Source organism: Leuciscus leuciscus (genome assembly GCF_965113295.1).
Source record: "Leuciscus leuciscus genome assembly, contig: HAP1_SCAFFOLD_538, whole genome shotgun sequence".
Lineage (NCBI taxonomy): Eukaryota > Metazoa > Chordata > Actinopteri > Cypriniformes > Leuciscidae > Leuciscus > Leuciscus leuciscus.
In genome coordinates this window covers 822-25,102 of record NW_028118201.1, presented here as the reverse complement: position 1 = coordinate 25,102, position 24,281 = coordinate 822, and the positions used below count along the sequence as shown (strand labels likewise).

Genomic DNA, 24,281 nt, shown 5'->3' with positions numbered 1-24,281 from the left:
AGACACATAAGCTCGTAATGCCCTGACTGGGCAAAGGAGGCTCGCGTCTCTTTCCCCATCAGGGACCGGTAGGGCTGACAGGGAGATAACCTGCGCCCTAAACGGTGTGTTGAGGGATTTTGGAACATAACCGTGCTTAGGTTTGAGTATAACTTTTGAGTCATTGGGCCCAAACTCCATGCACGCCGCGCTCACAGAGAGCGCGTGCAGATCCCCTATGCGCTTCACTGAAGCGAGAGCCAGCAAAAACACCGTCTTGAAAGACAGGTGTTTCAAATCGATTGACTGTAAAGGCTCAAATGGCGCACCTTTCATGGCTTCCAGAACCGTAGAAAGGTCCCATACGGGGACTGAGGGAGGTCTGGGAGGATTCAGTCTCTTAGCTCCTCTAAGGAAGCGGATGACTAAATCGTTCCTTCCTATTGACTGACCAAGCGTTGTTTCTGAGAACGCTGCTATAGCCGCCACATAAACTTTGAGCGTGGAGGGGGCCCTGCCCCCATCCAACAGCTCTTGTAGGAAGGAAAACACCTCCGTCACACCACAGTTTGTGGGTGACACACCACGGGCTGTGCACCAGCCCGAAAACACCGACCATTTCGAAGAATAGAGTCGTCTTGTAGAAGGAGCTCTAGCCTGCGTGATCGTGTTTAATACTCCTTTAGGGAGTCCAACATGTACCCGTTGATGGCCCAGACATGAAGGGACCATAGTTCCGGGTGAGGATGCCCGATCGAGCCGCGGGCCTGTGAGAGGAGATCTCTCCCCATTGGTACTGGCCACGGGGCAGTACTTGCTAACTGCATCACGACTGGGAACCAAGGTTGGTTTTTCCAGAACGGTGCTATCAGCAGTACTGAGCATCCTTCTTCCCTGATCCGTTTCATCACCTGAGGCAGGAGAGAGACGGGGGGAAAAGCATAGAGCGGGCGGCGGGGCCACACATGGGCCAGCGCGCTCCTGCTCTTGGAGAAAAATTCTTGACAGTGAGCGTTTTCTTGAGACGAAAACAGGTCCACTTCCGCTCTGCCAAATTTCTTCCACAGCAGATGGACTGTCTGTGGGTGTAGAGACCACTCGCCTGCCGGAACATTGTTCCTGGACAGTCTGTCCGGTCCTATATTCAAGATCCTTGGCACGTGCGCTGCTCTGAGCGAGCGCAGGTTGCACTGAGCCCATACCAGGAGGCGTTCTGCCAGCCTGTACAGTTTCTCGGATCTGATGCCTCCCTGGCGATTTATGTAGGATACCACAGACATGTTGTCCGAACGGACCAAGACGTGGTGACCTTTTATTTGGGGACAAAAACGCGTCAGCGCGTTGTCTACTGCCAGCATTTCGAGGCAGTTTATGTGCAGGAGCTTCTCCCGTTCTGACCACTGGCCGAAGAACGGTCTGCCCTCGAGCAGCGCTCCCCATCCCGAGGTGGACGCGTCCGTGGACACCACTTTCACCCTCGAGGAAGTCCCCAGGCTTACACCTGATTGGTACCAGTCGTTCGCTTTCCAGGGTTTCAGAGCTGTAACGCACTTCTGATTGACCCTGAGGCGAAGCAAACCGGGTGCCCACGCTTCGCGTGGGACTCGCGCTTTCAGCCAAAACTGCAGCGGGCGCATGCGGAGCAGACCCAGCTGGAGCACTGACGATGCTGAGGCCATGAGACCTAGCATCTTCTGAAATCTCTTGAGCGGGACAGACGCGCCGCAGCGAAAAGAGTTCGCTGTGCGTCGAATGTCTACCGCGCGCTGTTGTGATAGTCGCGCTATCATGGATAGTGAGTCCAGTTCTGTGCCCAGGAAAGATATTTTCTGACTGGGTGACAGGGAGCTCTTCGCCCAATTGACACTCAGACCCAAATCCTCGAGGTGATCGAGTAAAATGGTCGTGTGTTCTATGAGCACTGCGCGAGATTGCGCTAGAATCAGCCAATCGTCCAAATAGTTCAGCACTCGCATGCCTCTCATTCTGAGGGGTGCGAGCGCCGCATCCATGCACTTCGTAAATGTACGGGGTGCTAGGGACAAACCGAACGGCAGGACTGTGTACTGATATGCCTGGCCCTCGAAGGCGAATCTCAAATATCGCCTGTGACGTGACGCTATCTGTATTTGAAAATATGCGTCTTTCAGATCTATTGACACAAACCAATCTCCTTGGCGAATCTGTACAAGGATTTGCCTGGTCGTGAGCATCCTGAACTGTCGCTTCACAAGCACTTTGTTCAGTTGCCTTAGATCTAGTATGGGTCTGAGACCCCCGTCTTTTTTCGGTACCAGGAAGTATCTGCTGTATAGCCCTCCTTCGCTCTGAACTTGAGAGAGAGGCTCTATGGCCCCTTTGCTCAATAGTTTCGTCACTTCGGCTCGAAGTAGATGTGCTACTTCAGTTTTTACCGTGGTCTCGACGCGCGCCACATAGCGGCGAGGGCGTCGGCGAAACTGCAGCGAATAGCCTCTTTCTATAATGTTCAGCACCCACTTCGAAACCCCGGGTAGCTTTGCCCATGCGTCTGCATGGATAGCTAGGGGTTGAATACGAAGCGCGCTCCGCTCGCTCAGCGATGGAGAAGCTTCGGTGTGCTGTAACACAAGCGTGGCGCTCGTGACATTTGAGGCATGGGGCGCGCTGATGACAGCGGGCAGATTGCCCGCGCTCGACTCCTCTGCGGTGGTTAACCGCGAGGGGGAGGGCTGGGCGGTTCCCGTGGGAACTGTCATGTCTATGTGTGGATGTGGGCGCGGGACAGCGGGCACATTTATCACACCGAAAGCATCGTTCGCTTGCGTGAAGCGAGTGCACGTTGGTTTCGTTTTTACAGAAACCGTGAGACATGCATAACGTGGTGTTAGTGGGCACATTCACCATGTTTGAAGCGCAATCGGTCTGAGTCGATTCATGTGCGCGAGCCCTGTGTGACGGGCTGTGCTTGTGTGTAGAGATGGGCACTGGGCAGTGGGCATTCTTCTTACACATAAAGCACCATCGGCCGTGGCCGGGACACCAGAAAAATTCACACTTATGGGATTTATCTGGGTAGCCGTAAAAACGGCGTTTGTGTGCAGGCAAGCGGGTGACAGAACCGACTTGTTTACTGCAGGATACACTGGAACAGTCACATTTACTGGAACTGAACGAGCGAGAAGTTGCCATAGAAACAGAGAGCGTCAACATGCTGGCGTTTATTGCAGGCCTGCGTGCATTACAACAGGCTTGTTCACTGCAATATTGACATTTCCAGTCGCCTGAATTCCAGAGGGGAATGGGAAATGTATAGGAAAAAGGAGGTTGGTCCGTCCGCAGCGGGACCAGAAAAACTCCCTTTTTTCCTTACGCCAGTGACGCACGGAACACCATAGAAACGGTGTTTGGGTGCAGGCGAGCGGGTTGTACAACGCGCTCGTTGGCTGCAAAATACACATCTGCAGTCGCCTTTTCAGGGAACTGACAGAGCGAGCATTGACGGCATAATTTTATCTGCCGGTAGACCCGGGGATCGAACTCGGGTCTCTCGCGTGCAAAAACCTGAGAGTCTGCCACTGGGCCACAGGGGGAGACACATTGTAACTCAGTTAGCGCGAGTATTATAAGAGAGCGTCAACGTGCTGGCGTTTGTTTGCAGGCATGCGTGTATTACAACAGGCTTGCTCACTGCAATACTGACATTTCCAGTCGCCCGAACTTCAGAGGGGAATGAGAAATGTACGAGAAAGAGGAAGTCGGTCCGTCCGCGGGGGGACCAGAAAACGCTCTTTTCTCCTTTCGCCAGTGACGCACGGAAACCATAGAAACGGTGTTTGGGTGCAGGCGAGCGGGTTGTGCAACGCGCTCGTTGGCTGCAAAATGCACGTCTGCAGTCGCTTTTCAGGGAACTGACAGAGCGAAGCATTGGCGGCATAATTTTAACTGCCGCTGGACCGGGATTCGAACTCCGGTCTCTCGTGAGAAAAACCAATGATTCCGCCACTGAGCCACAGGGGGGGAACGCAAAGGTTTTCGGATGCACGAGCATATAAGAGCGTCACATGCTTTCTTCGGCGTATGCTTGCAGGCGCGCTTGTATTAAAACAGGCTCGCCTGCTGCAATATTGATATTTCCAGTCGCATGATCAGGGAACTGGGAATATGTATGAGAAATTGAAGGTCAGTCCATCCTCGGAGGAACTAAAAACACACCTTTCTCCTTTCGCCGGTGAGTGACGCATGAATGGGGCGCAGAAGGCAGGGTAGCTTTCTTATAACGTAAAGAAAAACTAACCCCGACCGTCCGCTTCCAGCCTCCCTTGTGAGCGGCGCAGTTTGCGCGGCTTGAACAGAGGGAGAGAGAAAGCTAGCCCCGTGACCGCCCGCTCCTGACATCCTCTGTGAGCGGCGCGGCGTGCGCGGCTCGAACAGAGGGAGAACAGGTATCGTCCCCCAAGCAGGCAAGGCAAGCGGGCGAACCGGCAAGCTTTGCGGGTTGGGGGGGGGGGGGCGGAGGAGCAGTCTCGGAGAAGGATGCCAGGTGAGTCCTCAGAGTCACCATAGGCAGTACCTAACTCGCAGTGAGGGCAGTCGCCGTCAGCGAGTGCGAGAGCTGCGTGATCAGGAAAAGGGGCGTCTTGAAAAAGACGCCCAGCTCTTTTAGTGCAATGGGAGTGTGTGTCGCGGCGGCGAGCACACACACATACATAAACACAGTAGCAGAGAAAGGATATAATGCCGGAAAGCGCAGCAGGAAGGCAAGGAAGGCGGCGCGGCCAGCGACTTCAGTGACTCGTCCCGCTGAAGGTGCTCTCTCTCGACGGCGCGGCTTCTAATCCAGCTCCAGCGATGCGTGTGCTTCGCTTGAAGGATGAAAAATCAGATAATAGCTGCCTGCGAGCGATATTTATAGGCCTAGACCACGCCCATTTCGGCGGGACGTGACGCAGCGGGCGCGAAGTGCCCTGATTGGGTCTGACGTCACGCCAGGCCTCGCTCGATAGGCTGCTGCAGTTGCCGCAGAGCAGCCAATAGGCGCGCGAGCTGTCTCGCCTATGTCTGCATTGCTGCTGCAACGCGTTTTGCATTATTACAAAATTAAGGATAATTTTTGGCTTCAATATCTCGCGGAAAAGGATTTTCCCCTAGCGTAAGATATCTTACGCAGTACGAGAGACCTCTCGTAAGAGAACAGCTCAAACATGCATTTTAGTGTCTGTAAAACCTAGGGATAAACAGTTTGCCCTACTCAATATTTTTGTGGAAATATGTGTTTTTTTCAGTATTCTTTGATCAATTTAAAAAGAACAGCATTTTTTAATATAAATATTTTGTAACATTATAAATGTCTTTACCGTCATTTTTTATTAATTTAATGCATCCTTGCTGAATAAAAGTGTTAATTCTTACTTATACCAAATACAATGATAGTCTGATAAATTATATTTTAAAATGTATTACAATAGAAAACAGTTGTTTAAATTGTAATAATATTTCACAACATTACTGTTTTTAGATCATAAATAAATGCAGTATTGATGAGCAGAAGAGACTTTAAAACATCTTTATTATTCATTTTGACCGGTACCGTGTGTGTGTGTGTGTGTGTGTGTGTGTGTGTGTGTGTGTGTGTGTGTGTGTGTAATGTTTTGATCGTGAGCGCACATTCGCGACGTGACGTCTCAAAGCAATACCGGGTCCATAATGAAAGAATAATTGAAAATATAGGATACCCAGAATAATCGAAGATCTAAATTAAATCATAATCAAGATTTATAATTATTTTCTAATAAGAAACACAATCTAAATTCGATTATCATTTGAAATTGGAGTCAAATTAAGCGTAGAGCTAAAGTAATATTGAAACTAAATTCGAATAAATAAATTGAATACTGACAAGTCATACACGCATCATACCTTCGCCCACACCGTTGGATTCCTTCATTGGGCCAATGGCTGGTCTTTACAGGTGATTGTCGTCTGAACCTTTCTGGATCCACCATCGAATTGATAAGTTTAATTATAGAAAAATGGCTATAAATCTCCACCTCAAACATCCTCACACTCATAGCTTACTAGCCGAGACTCTTCTTTATGTGGACAGATGTGACGTAATGACACAAAGACATGCTCGAATTTCCCACGGAAATCCACCAGTACCACTGGAATTAAAAACATTATTACAGGCTTACCGTTTAGAATCGAGCTACGGCAAGCAGAGAGTGTTGAACACTGGCTGGTTATGTACTTAATTTTTAACCCTAAAAAGTTATGGACTGTAGCTTTAAACAAAACAAATGCTTTTAAATCATGCAAAATGATGCTAGCCTTGGTAGCCTTATTTGACTCTTGAACATGTTACATTAACCACTAGCAGGGTTAATGCAATACATTTGCAATTCAACAAGCTTTTTTTTTTACAAAAACATTTGTCATTATTTTACTTCCATACAACACCCCCCACCCACTTATAATATCAGACTGGATATTGAGTCTCTTAAATTTAACGCATTGAGTGTTTGATTCAATTAAAAAGCGAATTAATTAATTAGGGCAATTAAGCTTATGATGCTTTAGATCCTGGCGTAACTTTGCATTTAGTCTTCCAGAACACCCGAAGAGTTGATATATTCATTACAGAGTTCATTTTACAATAAGATTTCATATACAGTAAAGTAAATGGCCCCTCTTGGCAATAAACATGTGCAATACACAACACTTTATACATTTATTTATTTAACACACCATACTTATTTACAGTTTCTTGCATTTGTAAATACATAGCTGTAGATAACAGTATTATTTTTAAATATTGTTTGTATATTGCTATTTCCTATTTACTTATTCTATTTTTATTATTTTTATTATCTGTGTCTTGTCACTGTCTTTCTGTTTGTGCTGTAGAAGCTTCTGTCATGTGTAAACACACCTGGCAATAAAGCTCTTTCTGATGAAGTATTATGTCCATAAAGCTTACAGAACACAAGTTAAAGTTTAAGATTAGTTTATTTATATAGCACTATTAAAACATCAACAGCTGACCAATGTGCTTTACAACATTACAATACAATATAAAAAAAAAAGGCAAAACAAGTAGAAAAATTAATTCACAAGTGAAAACAAAGACAATTATATCAACAACAGAAAATACAAAGGAAATATATATATATATATATATTTTTTTTTTTTTTTGATAAAAATAACCAACTGAAAGCAATTACAATTTAATCATCTAGGGACATTAAAAGCAATAGAAAAATAGAAAAATCTGTAATGTAGATGCAGTAAACTGCCTAATGTGAACTAGTAAATTGTTCCAGAGTTTTAGGACCCTCAACAGCAAAGGCTCGTTCTCCTCTTTGTTTGACTGAACTATATACTAAGAGTTACATTTCCATGAGATAAGAGTGAATTTTTATTGGCCTGGCCTTACACATAGACATCAATGACTGTATGTAAATTAATGAATGTTAATGTAAATGTATCAGTTTCTGTGGTTGATTAAAAAGATCCTGATAGGCTTAACAGTTGAACTTCTGGACACACATTCACAACTTAGGGGATCCACAGATTAAAAAAGGATAGATAAAGGATAAAGGATAGATAGCATGCCTATAAAACAGAGGGTTTCTTTCTGGAAGTTGCACATCCCGAATAACCTTCGTGTTCTTCACATCCTGAATTACCTTCGTGTTCTTCACATCCTGAATAACCTTTGTGTTCTTCACATCCTGAATAACCTTCGTGTTCTTCACATCCTGAATAACCTTCGTGTTCTTCACATCCTGAATAACCTTCGTGTTCTTCACATCCTGAATAACCTTCGTGTTCTTCACATCCTGAATAACCTTCGTGTTCTTCACATCCTGAATAACCTTCGTGTTCTTCACATCCTGAATAACCTTCGTGTTCTTCACATCCTGAATTACTTTCGTGTTCTTCACATCCTCAATAACCTTCGTGTTCTTCACATCCTGAATAACCTTTGTGTTCTTCACATCCTGAATAACCTTCGTGTTCTTCACATCCTGAATAACCTTCGTGTTCTTCACATCCTGAATAACCTTCGTGTTCTTCACATCCTGAATAACCTTCGTGTTCTTCACATCCTGAATAACCTTCGTGTTCTTCACATCCTGAATTACCTTCGTGTTCTTCACATCCTGAATTACCTTCGTGTTCTTCACATCCTGAATAACCTTCGTGTTCTTCACATCCTGAATAACCTTCGTGTTCTTCACATCCTGAATAACCTTCGTGTTCTTCACATCCTGAATTACCTTCGTGTTCTTCACATCCTGAATTACCTTCGTGTTCTTCACATCCTGAATTACTTTCACAGCTGAAGATGCGTCTGTTTGTCGTCTCGATGCTGCTGGTGTTTGGCTTTCCGTTCATCATGACTGATGTTGTAGATTCATTCAAAACATGCAGTCAGTTTTTTTTAAAAGATCAGCCTCCAATGATTCCTGGCATTCTGGAGAAATCAGTCTCAATGAATCAGAATCGGTTCAGAATAATCTGTCAAAAATATAACAACAGTTACAGATTTGCAACTCTCTACGACACAATAAATAAGATCCCGATATTCTCATCTTACAAATATACTAGGCGTACAGAGAAACTACTTAAACGTCCTAAATGGAGGAAAGAGCCACAGGTGAGGTTGCAATTTCCTTTCTTTCTTTTTTTCTTCTTTTTTTGTTGAAAAAATCCACTATTGTCTCTTTTTTCTGTGTCAATTATCTGTTCTGTAGCTTAAAGATTCAGAACAGGCCGTGGACGGAGACTATAAGAAAAACACAAAGAATGTGAATCGTGGACACTTATTTCCATGCAGCCATGCAGCTGATAATGACACTGCCAAATCTACATTCACACTGACCAATGTTGTGCCGCAGTACATAACCTTTAACGGTGGGAGCTGGAGCCGCATGGAGCAAACAATTACAGGGATCATGAATTCTCACTGCCGTGATGAAAAAAAACCTGGGAATATCTCAGCCTATGTGTTGACAGGAGCTGTGCCGAGCACTGAAACACCACCACATATATTGAATAACAGAGTCAACATTCCCTCACACATGTGGACAGTGTTCTGCTGCTATAACAGTAAGAGCAAAAAATATGTGTCTCAAGCTCACTGGGCTGAAAACATAGATGAGGACATAAAGGAAAAGAAATCTATCAGTGTAAAGAAAGACCCTGAAGGAATTACAGGACTTTCTGAAGAGCAAATATAATAAAGTAAGCTCACTGTTTAACGGTGACTGTTTGGATCTTTTAAAAGCAGATGCAAGTCCACCTCTAGAAGCAGAGGCTTGTGATGATGAGCCAGATGTTGAGGAATAATCATAGTGGTCCACCATTAAAATTTACCAGCAGCATTTTGGGCCTGGTTATGTGGCTAGTTTGTCTAAATGTAGAGTTGGTATGAAATAAAAAGAGTATAACAGATTTGTTATTAATTCTGACCCTGTTATTTCTTTGACAACTTCAAAGCCATACAAATAAATGCTTTCAAATCATGCAAACTAATACTTGTGTCTACAGCTTTATTTATGTGTTGAACATGTCACATCAACCGTCTCAGTGTTTTGGGGATAATATAGAAATATAAATATTGGCAATTATTTGCAAAAGACACAGATCCGGTCACAAAGGAACACTAGGGCTTAGGACAATTCTCCAAATGCCACAAGATATATGTTGCAGCGCTTGTAGTGGTGTGAAGGAACTCACACATCCACAGTCTGTGGATTCACAGGTTTATTTTTTACAGTCTATGGTGTGAACATCAGTGTTAAAGACCATCATCTTGGCTGCTAAACTATTTGAGAACAGAGGCTGACTGAACTGCGAGACTTTTTGTGGAACTAAAGTTTGCTTTAAAAAAGCATTTACATTTCTACAACCACTTCAGTTTTATCTGTCAAAAATATAGTTCCAAAGAAAAAGACTCCAAAAATGAAGGTTCAAGATATACGTTTGCAACTCTCTATGACACAACAAATATTATCCCTGTTTTCACAACTTACAAATATACTTGGGAAGAAAAACAATTCAAAATACCAAGAATTTCATAGATGGTTGAGCCTCAGGTGATGATTTTCAAGCTGTACTTGATATTTTATTCTTAGTTTTAATGAAATAGCCTACACTGGTCAGCAGAAATAAACCAGTTTCCCCGGTAACCTCTGTACACCAAACAACAACAGGTCTCGAAATAACCAATAACCCCGGTAACCTCTGTACACAAAACAACAAGTCTCGAAAGATTTCTCCCACTTCACGATAGTTTGCCAACATACAAGCTAGCTAGTAGCAATAGAAGTTAGTAGTCCTAAAATGTATAACGTGCTATGGTACGGTAACATTTTTTTATTGATTTTTTTAACACAACGTTGTGTTTTTCAGTAACCATATTTCTGTTAAAACAACCCAGCATTTTTTAGAGTGTAACTATAAGATTTGTGTGCTATAGCTAAAGGAATACTGTAAATGTAATGTGTGCTACTCTTTTGAGGCCATATTATAGGTTTGTGTGAAAAAACAGAATGGAATTAAATCACTAATAATCTGATAATTTAGCACTTTTAGTCCCTGCAGCTTTTGCCTGTTCTGTCACTTTGTATTTCTCTGTTCTTTTCTCCACAATACTTCCATAATTAAATGTCTTCTATCTGCTTTATTGAAGGCTCTAGTATGATACATTGCTTGTGAAGTTCATAATTTGTAAGTTACTTTAATGATAAAAGAGTGTAATAAATGAATAAATGTTATGATATTTTATTACTGCATCTAGTCTGATATTGGTATGATTGTGTGAGACGTCTGAAGGGATGAAAACAGGGAAAAGTCTTGTAGAAACATAAAGAACAACGCAGCAGTAATATATCTGTCTGTAGTCTTTTTATACCATTATGTTATATTATGTTACACATAAATACTTATTTTGTTTTCTTTTCTTAAAAAGTCGCTGATTGGTTTCATAAAAATCTGCTGAATTGGTTTAAATTATTTCAGTCTTTTTAAAGCCCTAACATTGAGTTCTAGGTTTAACAAAACAAAGCAAAGTTGGTTTGAAAATGCTCATAATTTACTCACCCTGGTGTTGTTCTAATGCAATATATTGTTCTTTCTTTTTCAGACCACAAAATAAGTTTTTTTTTTTTTTTAAATGTTCAGCTCGTGCTCGTCTATTTATATCTATATGGCAGTGAATAATGACCAGCATCAAGCTTTAAAAAAGGATACAAAAGTATCACAGAATGATCCTATGCAACATGTGTCATGTATGAACTTATATACTATACATATACTGAAGTGCAATATTGTCCAATCCAAATGTGACACAATCTGGCTTGAAATATGTTGACATTTATTTTAAAAGGTAATTTAATTTAAGTGCCTCAAAGCTCCTATAGTAGAGTTACTGGAGGAGCATTGGCAATATTTACATTTACATTTATTCATTTAGCTGACGCTTTTATCCAAAGCGACTTACAATTGCTATATATGTCAGAGGTCGCACGCCTCTGGAGCAACTAGGGGTTAAGTGTCTTGCTCAGGGACACATTGGTGTCTCACAGTGGATTCGAACCCGGGTCTCTCACACCAAAGGCATGTGTCTTATCCATTGCACCACTCACACCACACACTCATTCTTGCTGGAACTTATGGGATCCTTTAAACACTTTGTATTCAGTTCAGAGGTTCTGGAGTCACCTTTTCATTACATTAAAAGGTTTCAAAATCTGCTGCAGCAAAATCTAAATGCCAACAATATGAGATTTTATGCTTAATGTTTGGGGTTGTAAATCAATAGTAATCAGCCTCACTCTTCACTTTTGGAGAACACAAACATATAATTATACCTTATTTTTTAGAGGTAGTCGAACATGTAGTTGCCCAATTTGTTAGTCAGACTCATAACTTCATTACTTCCAGTCTGTATTAATAAGGATGACACTGTATGTGGCTTCCTTATTCTGAACAAACTCGAGCAGGACTGAAGTCTCAGCGGACACGTCTTCTGGCAGGCTCATGAAATGGATTCAATCTATGAAAATTCTGATTTCATACTTTCACCAGTTGCTTCGGGTGAAAACTGCTCTCAACACAATGGTAAGGGTGGGATGTTTTCAGTATGCATTTGTTTCTATTTCAATGATAAAAGGTGCCTGGAGGAACCTTTGGGGTTTCTTCACTTTGCCACACCAGCGGAACCGTCTCTGGCACCCTTTAAAAAGGGGTGGTTGTCTGAGGAACCACACAGGTTTCCAGAGGAACTCTTGTATAAGGCACTGTGTGGAACAGTTTTGGGGGCCTCCAGGAACCAAAAATGTTGTTACTATGGTTACTATTGACTTCTATTATAATTAACAAACTGAACCAAATACAAAATAAGAATTGTTTATTACATATTTTAGATCCATTTGAATACATACACTTCCATGCACTTGGGGGAAAAAAGCTAGTAATAGATTAATATCAATGAATACACACAAAAAAAATTGTATAAGGAACTGTTCGTTTTTTATTTAAGGGGCCACCGGAGGAGTTTTGAGATCTGTTGTCAAAAAAGACATGACCCTCCCTTCGCCAGCAATACATTTTTCTATGACCCTCCAAAATGTTTGTGAAAAAAGGCATGACCCTCCCCGATAATTTATTGATTAGCCTACTTCTGTACTGGTTTGCGCTTGGCAAAGATGTTCAGATAGCCATTGTTTTTTTTTTTTTTGTTTTTTTTTTTAAACCATAAACTCTTGCTTTCTCATCTTACTAGGGCTGTAACGATAGACCAAACCTACGATTCGGTTCGTATCACGATTTTTTATTTTAGATTTGAAAAAAAATCATGTTTTCGGTGCTGATGTTTGTGACTCGTTCAACATGTGGGTGGGGCTGCCAATAAAGCATCTAAAAGCTGTCACAAAGAACCAGCAAAAGTAATGATTATTAATATGTCAAATATAGCAAGGAAACATTTTAATTGTTTATTAATAAACAAGTGTTTTCTGTGTCGACTGCAAAGATGAAGTTGACGATGCGTCGCGATCTTCTCAGAACGCGCCAGAGAGAAATGCACATTTCATAAGCAGAAAGCAGTCTGTTTTCCTTCGTTTTGAATTGTTCTGTTTAAAAGTAGACATTTCAAGCTTTCTATATATTTCTCAGGTCTGTGAGGCAAGTAGCATACCTTACGCTGAGTTTCGGTTCATTTATGAGACAAGAGTCCAGTTCACTCGCCCGCGCCTCCGTGATTATCTATTTTCTACTATATTTACTTCTTATTTATTAAATCCAGACGAAACATTGATTAAAATTAAGATACAATTAATAAAAAAACGAAATTCACTTTAAAGAAAGGCTTTGTGTTTTCTGTTTGAGGTCTCTGTGAAATTTTTAAAGTCGCTTTCAGAGCAGTCATGTCCGTAATGGAGAACTGTCACGCCCGTAACATTGTTTTGTTTTTTTTTCACATAAATGCGAACAAGAAAAATAAAATAAAAATAATATTTTATGTTCTGTGGAGGCCGATCTTTATTCATCCGGTGGGTATATATCTTTTGGTTTGCACAGTGTAATTTATAGAAGAATTACTAAAACATATTTTGCCACCTAAAAGTTAAAGATTTTTTTGTGTCACGTCACTTCACATGTGTATTTCCCTCATATTAAATATAAAATTGAATGTGCAGACTGATATTTTTCTAATGTCTTGACTCCTTTATTTTTCTAATGTCTTGACTCCAAAATATTGGTATTAAATGCATTTTCTGAGAATTTATATTTCAAGTTTTGACTGCAAATGTTACGTCTATAACACTGGAATCGCCCAATTTTAACGAATTTATCCTCAACTAGTTTTTGTGGTGTAGGTCTACGTATTTTATTATGTTAACTTAAATAATACTAATAGTAATTTAAAGATGTGGTAGCCCTACATCTTACACATCGTGGAAACAAAATAAGAATGGAACTAAAATATGGTAGTATCGTGCTACAGCGCACATTCTATCAGCAGCAGTTCTGGCGCCTCAGTCGCAATACTAAACTCGACGTTCACATCACATGTTAATGCAGTGGTAGAGTTACACTCACAGGACACTGTGCACTTATTCGCAATCACAAAAGTTACATTTTGAAGTTCCTTGAGTATCCGACAGGATATTTGAGGCTCCTTTAGTTTTTACAGTCTAGTTCCAGTCTTTATTTTGCTTTAGTTCTCCCAGGCCTTAATTGTAGTTTCTCTTTTGATTTTGAATGAGTTGCTATCTAGTCTTTTATTTATTTTTCTCTCTAGTTCCCTGCAAGGTTGCAGTCTTGTTTTTGTTTTTTTGTCTTTAGTTTGCAGCTCCAGTCATTTATTCCTAGAAATGATTTAGTTTGCTTTCCTCTTGTTTGCAAGCTAAAGTCATTTTTTTTATATTTATTTTTCTTTTCTAGTTCCAGTTGTTTCTAGCTTCTTTATTTTGTTTTCTCTAGTCAGTTTTTATTCTTGCTCATTTCACGTTTTTGTCATCTCTTGTGGTCTTGTCTTGTGTGGGTTTCTGCCCTGTCCTGATCCTCCCTGGTCTCTGACTCTCCAGGCCTCCAGATAGTCTGGTGCTATGTCTAGTCTCATCACCTAGTGTCAAGCCTCTGGTATCTCACAACTTTAATTTATTACATAAACTGACCAGTGTGAGTAGTAATTCAGCAGTTGCGGGTAGTTCGGTAGAATGAGATGTCCTCATTCCTTTATATATGCGGGACTCGCGTGTGGCGCTGATATCTTTCTCTCATTAGCAATCGTGACCTGCTTCATACCACAGTCATGTTAAAAACATCAATGTATTCACTCATCCATAAACATTATTTCCCATAAACATTATTAGATCCATCGGCATGACGACAAGTTCCATGATTCCGCTTATTCACTGCTCATCAATCTACGCCTTTGTTATTGTAAGAGGTTAGCGTCCCCTAGCGGTGAAAAAAAATACATATTGTAGCTTTAATGATGTAAGGAACAACAATAGAAGATTAAAACATATGATTTATTGAATTATATGACGATAACTTTGTATTTTCATTTGCTCCCTCTGCTAAAAGTACTGAGAATTGTAGTTGTTTTAGTTATGATTACATTATTAAATGTCACTGGTAAACTGGTAAAACATTTTAAAGCATCAAAGGAATTGTCTCGCCTAATAAAAGCATAATCATAAGCAGTTTGTTCAATAACAGCGATTATGTGAAGAGCTCTTTCAATGGGACAGTTAATAACAATTTGATAATGAAAGTTCAAAACTGAAAGTTGCTGTTTTTAAAGACTTTCATACTCAAATGGGAACTCACATGTGTCAAAATCCAGCTGTCAGTCACTGATTCCAAAAACTGTACATAATAAAAGGTCCAATATGTCATTGCATTCAGAAGCATGGAATATTGTTGACAATAGTAATAGCATGAAATTTCAACAATCGCTGAGAGAGAATTAATTCCCCAACCAATGGGCTTCAACCTTTGTACAACCATATGAAAGAAATAAAGCCAAACTGGTTTGTAATAAGTGAATATGGTAAAATTGTTTTTGGAGTTGTTTAATCATCCTCTGGTGAGATATAGATTTTATATGCAGTTGCTTTCATTTAAGGCCGTGTGGTTGTAAGACAGTTGTAGTTGTGTTTCTCTTCCCTTTTTTCTGTTCATGTTGTTCCTCTTATCTTCAGTGATTCTGTTTGTTAACTGCAGGTGTCATAACTAATGCTCAATCATCACTTTTGTGAATCTTCTGAAACTGCAACGTTGCTGCAGTGTTACTTTTACTCTCTATACTCTCTCTCTCTCTAAAAGTGTTACTTTTACTCTCTATACTCTCTCTCTCTAAAAGTGTTACTTTTACTCTCTATATTCTCTCTCTCTAAAAGTGTTACTTTTACTCTCTAGATTGGGACGATGTGAAAACTGAGCAGTGTATGTTTAACACTGAAAATGTGTACTGTGCCAGTAAACATGTAACCGGGGGGTGCCCTTTTTTCAGGTCAGAGCAACTGCCCCTCAAAATTCCTGTGCACGTTCCTGCTTGACAGCATATACACGGGTTCGTGTGCACGATGTTATTTTTGAAAACGAAGAGGGGTGAAATGTCCGTTTATGAAAATAGCCATCTTTTGCCATCTTAAAGGTATAGCGGAGGATCTTTCCAAATTTTAGATAAGACCCGCCCTCTCCACTTTTTGAAAAGTTTGATTGATTCACCAGAATGATTGACAATTAGGAGGACCAATAGTTTAGACTACCCACCAGGAAGTAAAACATCCTCCGCTATACCTTTAACTTTTGCACCCCTGGCCTGAAGCAACTGTGATGTGTGAACTGGTGTGAAGTTTACCATTTAACTTCCTGTGAGCCGACTACAAGTGTTTCAATTGCTCATGTTAGGCTATTTTAAAGGTTTCTCGTTTTGATTTGGATTCTCTGTAACAGGATTTGAGACTGGAATTGCTGACGACTCCTTTCGGCAGTTCATAATCAAATAATTATTTAGGAGACAATAACTTTTTTTGTCATGAGCTTTGGTCTTTAAAACTTTGCAAACCTTTTACATTCATAAGCTATATACACATGCACTGCATTAAAGGTAATATTCACATTTTTTCTTACGTTTATATCCACATGTTCTATTCCATTTTCTCTTATCTTTTCAGTAACAATGGTCTAAATAAAATCACACTGGCAAACATTCAGACCAGAGTCAACTATGATGAAAAAAACTGATGAATTGACACTTTAAACTCTTCTCAGGAGTCATCTGTAATTTCAAGAATAGTTCCAGACAGCAATGCTGGACTGATTCAAGGAATCAGAAATAAATACAGTTTTTTATTTTATTTTTATCTAACCCCAGGTAACTCCACTGAAGAGAGAGAAAGAGAGGTCACTTCTCCTAAGTGGACTAAAGTTCTTCTGATTGTTCTGGGTTTCTCTCTTGTGTTTGCTCTCGGAGGTCTCTGCGCTCTCTGGGTGATTTGTAAGTATAACTGATACTAGATCTTTGCTCTGTTCAGGGTTGTATTGGCTGAGTTACTGTATGCAATTCTATACTTCACTTAACACATGTAGCATTAACACACAATTTTTTGTAGCTTTTTATTTGTGAAATCATACTTCTCAGCAAAGATGTTTTATAAGGCAAGTGTTGTCAAACAAATCTCCATATTGAATGTGTAAACTGACATTAATTAAGCCTGAAGACTTCATTTACAAACTCCATTCAAACTTGTTTTGTAGATCTTGACATGATGTGGACTTTCATCAAAAACACATTTTCCTCTGCTGCTTTTGTCTTTAATCAGATAATCATAAGCTTGCTGATTTCGAATCACTGAATGAGCTGCACATCATCAACAGCAGAGGTGAGGAAACTGTATTTCATTAATGGTAGAGCACAGACATGTTTCATTAACAGTGTTGAGTGTTTATTGAACTCACCATGTGAGAAACATTATCTGCTTGTTCTCCTGTTGTCTTTTCACCAGCCATGAAGAAAGAGTTTAATTATCTTACAGCCAGATACGACACACTGAGAGAACGGCTGTCCTTGTACGACGGTGAGTGTCAGTTTACATTCAAGCTTAAGCCCCTTTCACACAGCGCTTTGAACCCGGCAAATTGCCAGAGCGCCTTCTGTGTGAACGCAAACTCGACCCGGGATTTATGCCGGGATCGATGCCGAGTCGGGACCTAGTAACATTGCCGTGTTCAGTCCCGGAACGCGCGCTGTGTGAACAAAAGCAGTAATAATGCCGTGTCGTAGTGATGACGCTGAAGCCGGGATCGTTCGCCAGCTGTGAAACGGTATGTAAAGCGCAATTTTATGATCGAATCAGAGAAAAAAATGCACAAGCATGGTTTCTCGAGAGAGAGATCGCAGCTCATAAGCAAACTTAAGACGCTGCTGAGATTACAAGTCACATCGATGTCACGTGTCTTTACGGCATTTTTACGGGTTGTATGTGAACGCACTCTCTGATTCCGGAAAATCACTGGCAGTGTGAATGAACCAAAATCAAACGAACCCGGGTCAAATCCCGGGTCACTTTATCCGTGTATTTTCCGGAATCTCTGTGTGAAAGGGGCTGTGACACAAAGTGTGAATATTTCTGAACATGGAACCAGTTTGATTAACTTTATCTGCTTGTTCTCCTGTTGTCTTTTCACCAGCCATGAAGAAAGAGTTTAATGATCTTACAGCCAGATACGACACACTGAGAGAACGGCTGTCCTTTTACGATGGTGGTGAGTGTCAGTTTACAAGCTTAGTGTGACACAAAGTGTGAATATTTCTGCACAGGAACCAGTTTGATTAACTTGATCTAAATAATGGAAGGTTTAATCACACTTTATTCATCTTTCACAGCTCAGTCTTGTAATATCTCTGTGAATGGCTGGATAGCTTGTCGTGGAAAACTGTATTTATTCAGCTCTGATAAACTGAACTGGAGAAGCAGTCAAGATGTCTGTGTTTCAGAAGGAGCCGATCTGGTGACCATAACCAGCACATCAGAACGGGCAAGTCAGATCAATTAGAAATGAATATGTTTTGATCACACAAATAAAACAAATCTTTAAAAGGGTTTCTATTAACCTATAAATTTACCTTCACATTTACCAAAAACACTTATTTTACACTATCACTCATGTACATTTTCCCCATTAGGATTTCCTGGTCTCTAAAATTAACGAGACACGCTGGATTGGTCTCAATGATCTGGACACTGAAGGACACTGGGTTTGGGTGAATAACCAAACTCTCAATGACACCAGAGTACAGTAAGAACTCTGCATGTGTAATCATGTCTAGGAATGTTAATCAATATACAAATATACAGCTGTTTTCTAAAAATATTATTGCAAGTGTATTATTGCTTGTTTGTCTCTTAAAGGTTCTGGGCGTCGTCACAACCTAATAACCGGAGACAATATGATCCGTCTGGAGAGAATTGCATTGCTCTGGGAGATGTGAATACCAACTTGGACTCTTGGTATGATGCTTCTTGTAGAACACTGAACAAATTTATCTGTGAAAGGGAATATTAATATTCCTCCATCAGTGGTACTGCATGTTATTAAAGAGGTCTAGCATGTAAATGCACAGAAAAATTGATTGTTAGAAAATTTCTTTTTGTGTGTGTGTGTGATTGTGCCTGATTTTGTCCAAAAATATTGTTCATGAAACTGTGCTGCGGTCAGCAGGTGGAAGCCTTGCAGTTCTTCTTGGAATAAAAAGTTTTTCTTGGAATAACCAAGTGCTTAAGTTGCCTACAAATAAGAGTGTATGTGGACAACATCTCTTTTGTTTATGTATCTAAAATAACTGCAAAAAAAGAACAAAAATATTTGAAGTTTAAAGGGTTAGTTCATCCAAAAATTTTATTCTGTCAATGAGATTCATTCACGCTTGAGCTTCAGCAAGAACCAGTGAGGTTCATTCTCATGTTACGCAGCACGTTTGAGCTTCAGCAAGAACCAATGAGGTTCATTCTCGTGTTACGCAGCACGTTTGAGCTTCAGCAAGAACCAATGAGGTTCATTCTTGTGTTACGCAGCACGTTTGAGCTTCTGCAAGAACCAATGAGGTTAATTCTCGTGTTACACAGCACATTTGAGCTTCAGCAAGAACCAATGAGGTTCATTCTCGTGTTACGCAGCACGTTTGAGCTTCAGCAAGAACCAATGAGGTTCATTCTCGTGTTACACAGTACGTTTGAGCTTCAGCAAGAACCAGTGAGGTTCATTCTCGTGTTACGCAGCACATTTGAGCTTCAGCAAGAACCAGTGAGGTTCATTCTCGTGTTACGCAGCACATTTGAGCTTCAGCAAGAACCAATGAGGTTCATTCTCGTGTTACGCAGCACGTTTGAGCTTCAGCAAGAACCAGTGAGGTTCATTCTCGTGTTACGCAGCACGTTTGAGCTTCAGCAAGAACAGAATTTCTGAAGACAATTTAACAACAAGTGGGACGCTGTCACGATCCCGGTTCTGTGTTTTATAAGGACTTTTGTGTTGAAATGTATTCTCAGTTTCCATTGTCTGATTTTCTTTCCTGTGTTTCTGTTTCTCTGATTACCGCGTTAGTTCCTATGGTTACCGTCATCAGACACACCTGTAGTTAATCATGCTTGATTTCCTTGTGTATTCAAACCCTTGTGCTTAGATCATGTTTTGTTAGTTGTCGTTTGCTCTTATGGTGTTCGGTCGTGGGGTGCCTGGATGTCCTGGTTTTGCCCTTTGTGTTCGTGTGGACTATTTGCCTCTTTCCCGGTCTGGATTATCTGTGTTTTTTTTCTTTTGTTATTAAAGTTGTGCACACTTGGGTTCTCTCTCTGCCTCGTCTCTACAAACCCATTACAGACGCACATTACATATCTCAGCTGTATCACAATACTGCCCTACACAGGCAAAAGACCTTAACTCACCAGAGTGTGAAACTGAGAAAAATGACGTTAAAGTTTTTTTTGTTGTCCAGCCCAGTGGTTCCCAAACCTGTCCTGCCGGCACCCCAACACTGCACGTTTTCTTTGTCTCCCTAATCAAACACACCTGATTCAACTCATCAGCTCATTATCACATGGGTTAATGAGCTGATGAGTTGAATCAGGTGTGTTTGATTAGGAATACAAAGAAAACGTGCAGTGTTGGGGTGCCGGCAGGACAGGTTTGGGAACCACTGGTCCAGCCAATTGTATGATAGGTAGGACACTGAAAATTTGCCAAGTAGTTGTCATAATGAATATATTTATCTACATAAATTTTTTTTTAGCTCAAACTTGACCTTTGACCCTTATTCGGAAGTTACTGCATTCTGCCTTTGCATTATCTGCAAAACAATAATGGCTCATACAAAGGCAAAGTACCTTAACTTCTAATTTATTGACCATTTTGACTTTTATCACTCTATAAAAACATTTCTATGATAACAATGATAGTCTTAAAATAACATTTAGTGAGTTCTGTTTAGAAGGCTTAATATTACATCAATAGAATATTATAAAATAAAAAATAATGAGAAGGCTACTGTACTGGATCGTTTTAAAACTTTATCGGTGTTCTTAATTTAAGTAAAAAAAACACTAAAGAAGAAGTTAAAGTAACCTTTCACAAATATTTCTTACATTTGAAAGATTTGATTTGACACACACACACAGGCGCCTCTGTTTTCTGACGTGCTCTCTCTGCTTGCCGTTGCGGATTGAGGAACGCGCTGATTAGCCGGTTTCATATGTTGTGTGTGCAAAGATAAGCGCCAGTAAATTTAAAGTATATGCTTAACGGCCCAAAAACCAGGACATTTTCATCACTTTATAAAAAAATAACAAAACAGCCACGACGGCCAGGACAAGACGTGAAACCATGACATGTCCTGGGAAAACAGGACGTTTGGGTCACCCTAATTTTAACTGTTTAACCGGACGTCTGCCTACTAATAGCCTACCCACAGCGACACTTAAATGTCAACCTCCGGACAACTTGCACTTTGATAGATTACGTTAGCCAACCGGCACATGATGGATTTAAACAATGGATTGTCTTCTCGGTGGATGTCGTTTTCCATGGATTTTGAGTTTGACCATGTTAAAAAAAGGTAAGCTGCAATCTAAGTTATATCTGCTGGGTTTGTTTGTTTGCGTGGTAATGTTTTCTCCTCCCCTTACTTATCGTGAGGCGTCCCCAACCCACTCGCGTTGTTTTCAATTACATATAGGCATTAACGTTACACCGTAACTTCAGCGCGGCAAAAATGTAAAGTTGGTAAAACAAAGGCAGAGTGCCTTAACTCCAACTGTAACTTGATTCCAGCATTCTAGAGTGCAGCGGAACAAAGCTAAAAGACCGTAACTGATTCTGCTTTTACTTTCCCTCTGCTTTTGGAAGTTATGACAAAAACAACATCTTATTTTTAGCAGAAAAGAACAAAATTGACTCAAGATATTTTTCCACATGATAAAACTGATGTCCATTGTTCCAAAAATGGCAATAACTCATTTTGACCAAAATTGAAGTTAAGGTCTTTTGCCTTTGCACGGCAGAATAGGTTACACACATAATTTAACTCGACATTATCACACACAATTAAATCACCGATAAGGCTTTCATTTGCTCTGATGCCTGTATGGTTACTATTCATATTTAATATGAATAATGCATGATGTATAATTATTCTAAAGTGAAGATCATGGTAATGCACTAGCAAAGACTCTCCTATTAAAGATGATACTCCGATTAAAGACTGAATTCATTGTAAACTTGAGTTTTTTTGTAAGGTTTTGAATAGTAATTCCTTCTGGTGGATTTAGTAACACTTGAGTCATTACCAGGATCTTCACTTTAGATTACTGATCCAAATAATTAGTAGTTCCTTTAGAAAGAGTCATTACTATCCAAAGGAATATAATGTAAACTTAGAAAGCAATGCAAGTCACTTTGAATAAAAGCATCAGCCCAATGCATGAATGTAAAAATGGTTCTTGCACCTTGATATTTGTCTATGAATTATATGTTGTCGTTTTAAATCCCCAAAAACCTGTAGAATAGATGAACAACAATCTAGTAAAATAACAAACAGAAGCCAAAATAGGGACATATAAAATACATTTTATTATCCATTTTCTGAAGCTACACTGTAGTGGCTTCTATATAGACACCATCATCAGGAAAGACTGCCGGACACCGATGCAACATAACAACTGTCTGCTGTGTGTCCCAGCTTCAATATATAATTATTGTATGGAAAAAAAAAAACAAGGAAAAAAGGAAGAAACCTAGTTTAGTCTCTCTTTAGTTTGTTTACACTCAACATAAAACTGTGGCCCAGGGCAGAGAGAGGGAGTGTGTGTGTGTGTTCAGGGCTGCGCACCGGCGGCTGCAGGAACCTGTGTGGCGAGAGCACTGGGAGACGAGATGACCGGAGAGCCGGCGATGTTGGCCATTGGCTGGGACGAGGACATGGATGTGACGCCTCCTACAGGCAAACAAACACACTCAGCATTTAGAAGCAAACACACTTGCAAGCTTGGTGGTCATAGCGCAACAGTTTGTCCAGGAAGTCCAACGCTTCGGTACTGACCAGGTGCTGGTTCTCACTGTGGACAAACCGAGAGAGAGAGAGAGAGAGAGAGAGAGAGAGAGAGAGAGGGGGGATTACTGATGAAAGAGAGATGGTAAAATCCTTAAAGTGAGAACAAAGTATTACATTGATAAACAATCACACATCTCAACGTACCTTCCCAAAATGTCGTTGAACCGTGGGTCGAGCTCAATGTTGTATTTGTCGATGTAGTCGTAGAGGTCCTCTGTGCCCAGGACTTTCAGTAGCACCTCACTGCACTACATGAGATCCAGGGGGCAGAGTTGGATCCAGATCAGGGGGTGGAGATTGGTAGGTTTAGGTATATGTAAGGTGGGAGGAGTTGGATCTGGATCCAACTCCTCCCCCTGGATTTTGTGTTCTGCAGTGAGGACCATCTCAGGACTTTGGCAATCCGTACAAGCTGGACAAAGACACAGTACTGGTTAAAAACAGCAGAGGGCAGCAGACACACATCCAACAGATCAAACCAGCTGACAACTGAAGTCAGCATTACACTGGTTCCCTCCACATACACACACACACAAAATCGATTTTTCCATTGGCTTTTGGATTATTGCAGAAAATAAGTTCCTTGACCAACAAAAGTTTATGATTCTTGACTGTTTTATTCATCATGAAAACCTTCACAAATTAACATAAATTTTGTAAATTTTTAAGCCTAAATTCAGGCTAGTTTGCTGTTTGCAAGTAGGCTACGTGATTGTAAACATAAAGTGGACAACTGAGTAGTCGAGTTTTCCTGTTCGGTGATGATGTTTAATGTTCCGTAAACCTCTGTAATCCAACTGGTTGATGTTTTGTTTTGTTTTATCACAAGGGATAGTGATGTATTTTATGTTATAAAATAAAATGAACTTGAACTTGTGTTCACCAGGAACCTTATTTTAGGCATTTAACCACAAATCCATTTAAAAAAAACAAAAAAAACACTGACTTCAGAACGTAGACCGGAAGTGCTAAAATGCACTCGTTTTCAGGTTTCAGCCAACAAAAAATTATATAGGCTACTTATAATATTATCCTTATAATTGTATATATAGTTAGGCTATGTAATTTCTATATAATTATATATAATACCAATATATTTTAGCGCTGCAACTAATGATTATTTTGATAATCGATTAATCTATCGATTATACAGACTCAAATTTGTTGTTGATTATTTTCATTATTGATA

The 24,281-nt window shown here is 40.5% G+C and overlaps 2 protein-coding genes across 3 annotated transcripts; both read left to right on the top strand.

Annotated features, from left to right (window-relative positions):
* Positions 1-8,214: 8,214 nt before the first annotated feature.
* On the top strand, positions 8,215-9,488 carry LOC309491762 (endonuclease domain-containing 1 protein-like). Its single transcript, XM_082190794.1, has 2 exons — positions 8,215-8,620; positions 8,718-9,488. Exons 1-2 carry the CDS (start codon positions 8,309-8,311, stop codon positions 9,201-9,203), a joined length of 798 nt encoding a protein of 265 aa, XP_082046920.1. The 5' UTR covers positions 8,215-8,308; the 3' UTR covers positions 9,204-9,488.
* Positions 9,489-12,005: 2,517 nt separating this feature from the next.
* LOC309491761 (uncharacterized protein) lies at positions 12,006-19,129 on the top strand. 2 transcript variants are annotated; one of them, XM_082190792.1, is made up of 5 exons: positions 12,006-12,087; positions 16,862-16,984; positions 17,310-17,369; positions 18,178-18,249; positions 18,374-19,129. In XM_082190792.1, the coding sequence occupies exons 1-5, from the start codon at positions 12,012-12,014 to the stop codon at positions 18,541-18,543; spliced, it is 501 nt and encodes a 166-aa protein (XP_082046918.1). In that variant the 5' UTR covers positions 12,006-12,011; the 3' UTR covers positions 18,544-19,129. The 2 variants fall into 2 exon arrangements, with proteins under 2 accessions (XP_082046918.1, XP_082046919.1); XM_082190793.1 differs by lacking the exons at positions 12,006-12,087; positions 16,862-16,984; positions 17,310-17,369 and adding an exon at positions 17,380-17,564.
* Positions 19,130-24,281: the final 5,152 nt, after the last annotated feature.

What these genes read in the sequence shown, in the direction of transcription:
- LOC309491762 (XM_082190794.1), top strand. Translation starts at nt 8,309, where the DNA reads ATGCGTCTGTTTGTCGTCTCGATGCTGCTGGTGTTTGGCTTTCCGTTC. An exon ending in AATGGAGGAAAGAGCCACAG is followed by an intron (nt 8,621 to 8,717) that starts GTGAGGTTGCAA and finishes TCTGTTCTGTAG; the next exon opens with CTTAAAGATTCAGAACAGGC.
- LOC309491761 (XM_082190792.1), top strand. Translation starts at nt 12,012, where the DNA reads ATGGATTCAATCTATGAAAATTCTGATTTCATACTTTCACCAGTTGCT. An exon ending in AAACTGCTCTCAACACAATG is followed by an intron (nt 12,088 to 16,861) that starts GTAAGGGTGGGA and finishes ATCTAACCCCAG; the next exon opens with GTAACTCCACTGAAGAGAGA. An exon ending in CTGCGCTCTCTGGGTGATTT is followed by an intron (nt 16,985 to 17,309) that starts GTAAGTATAACT and finishes GTCTTTAATCAG; the next exon opens with ATAATCATAAGCTTGCTGAT.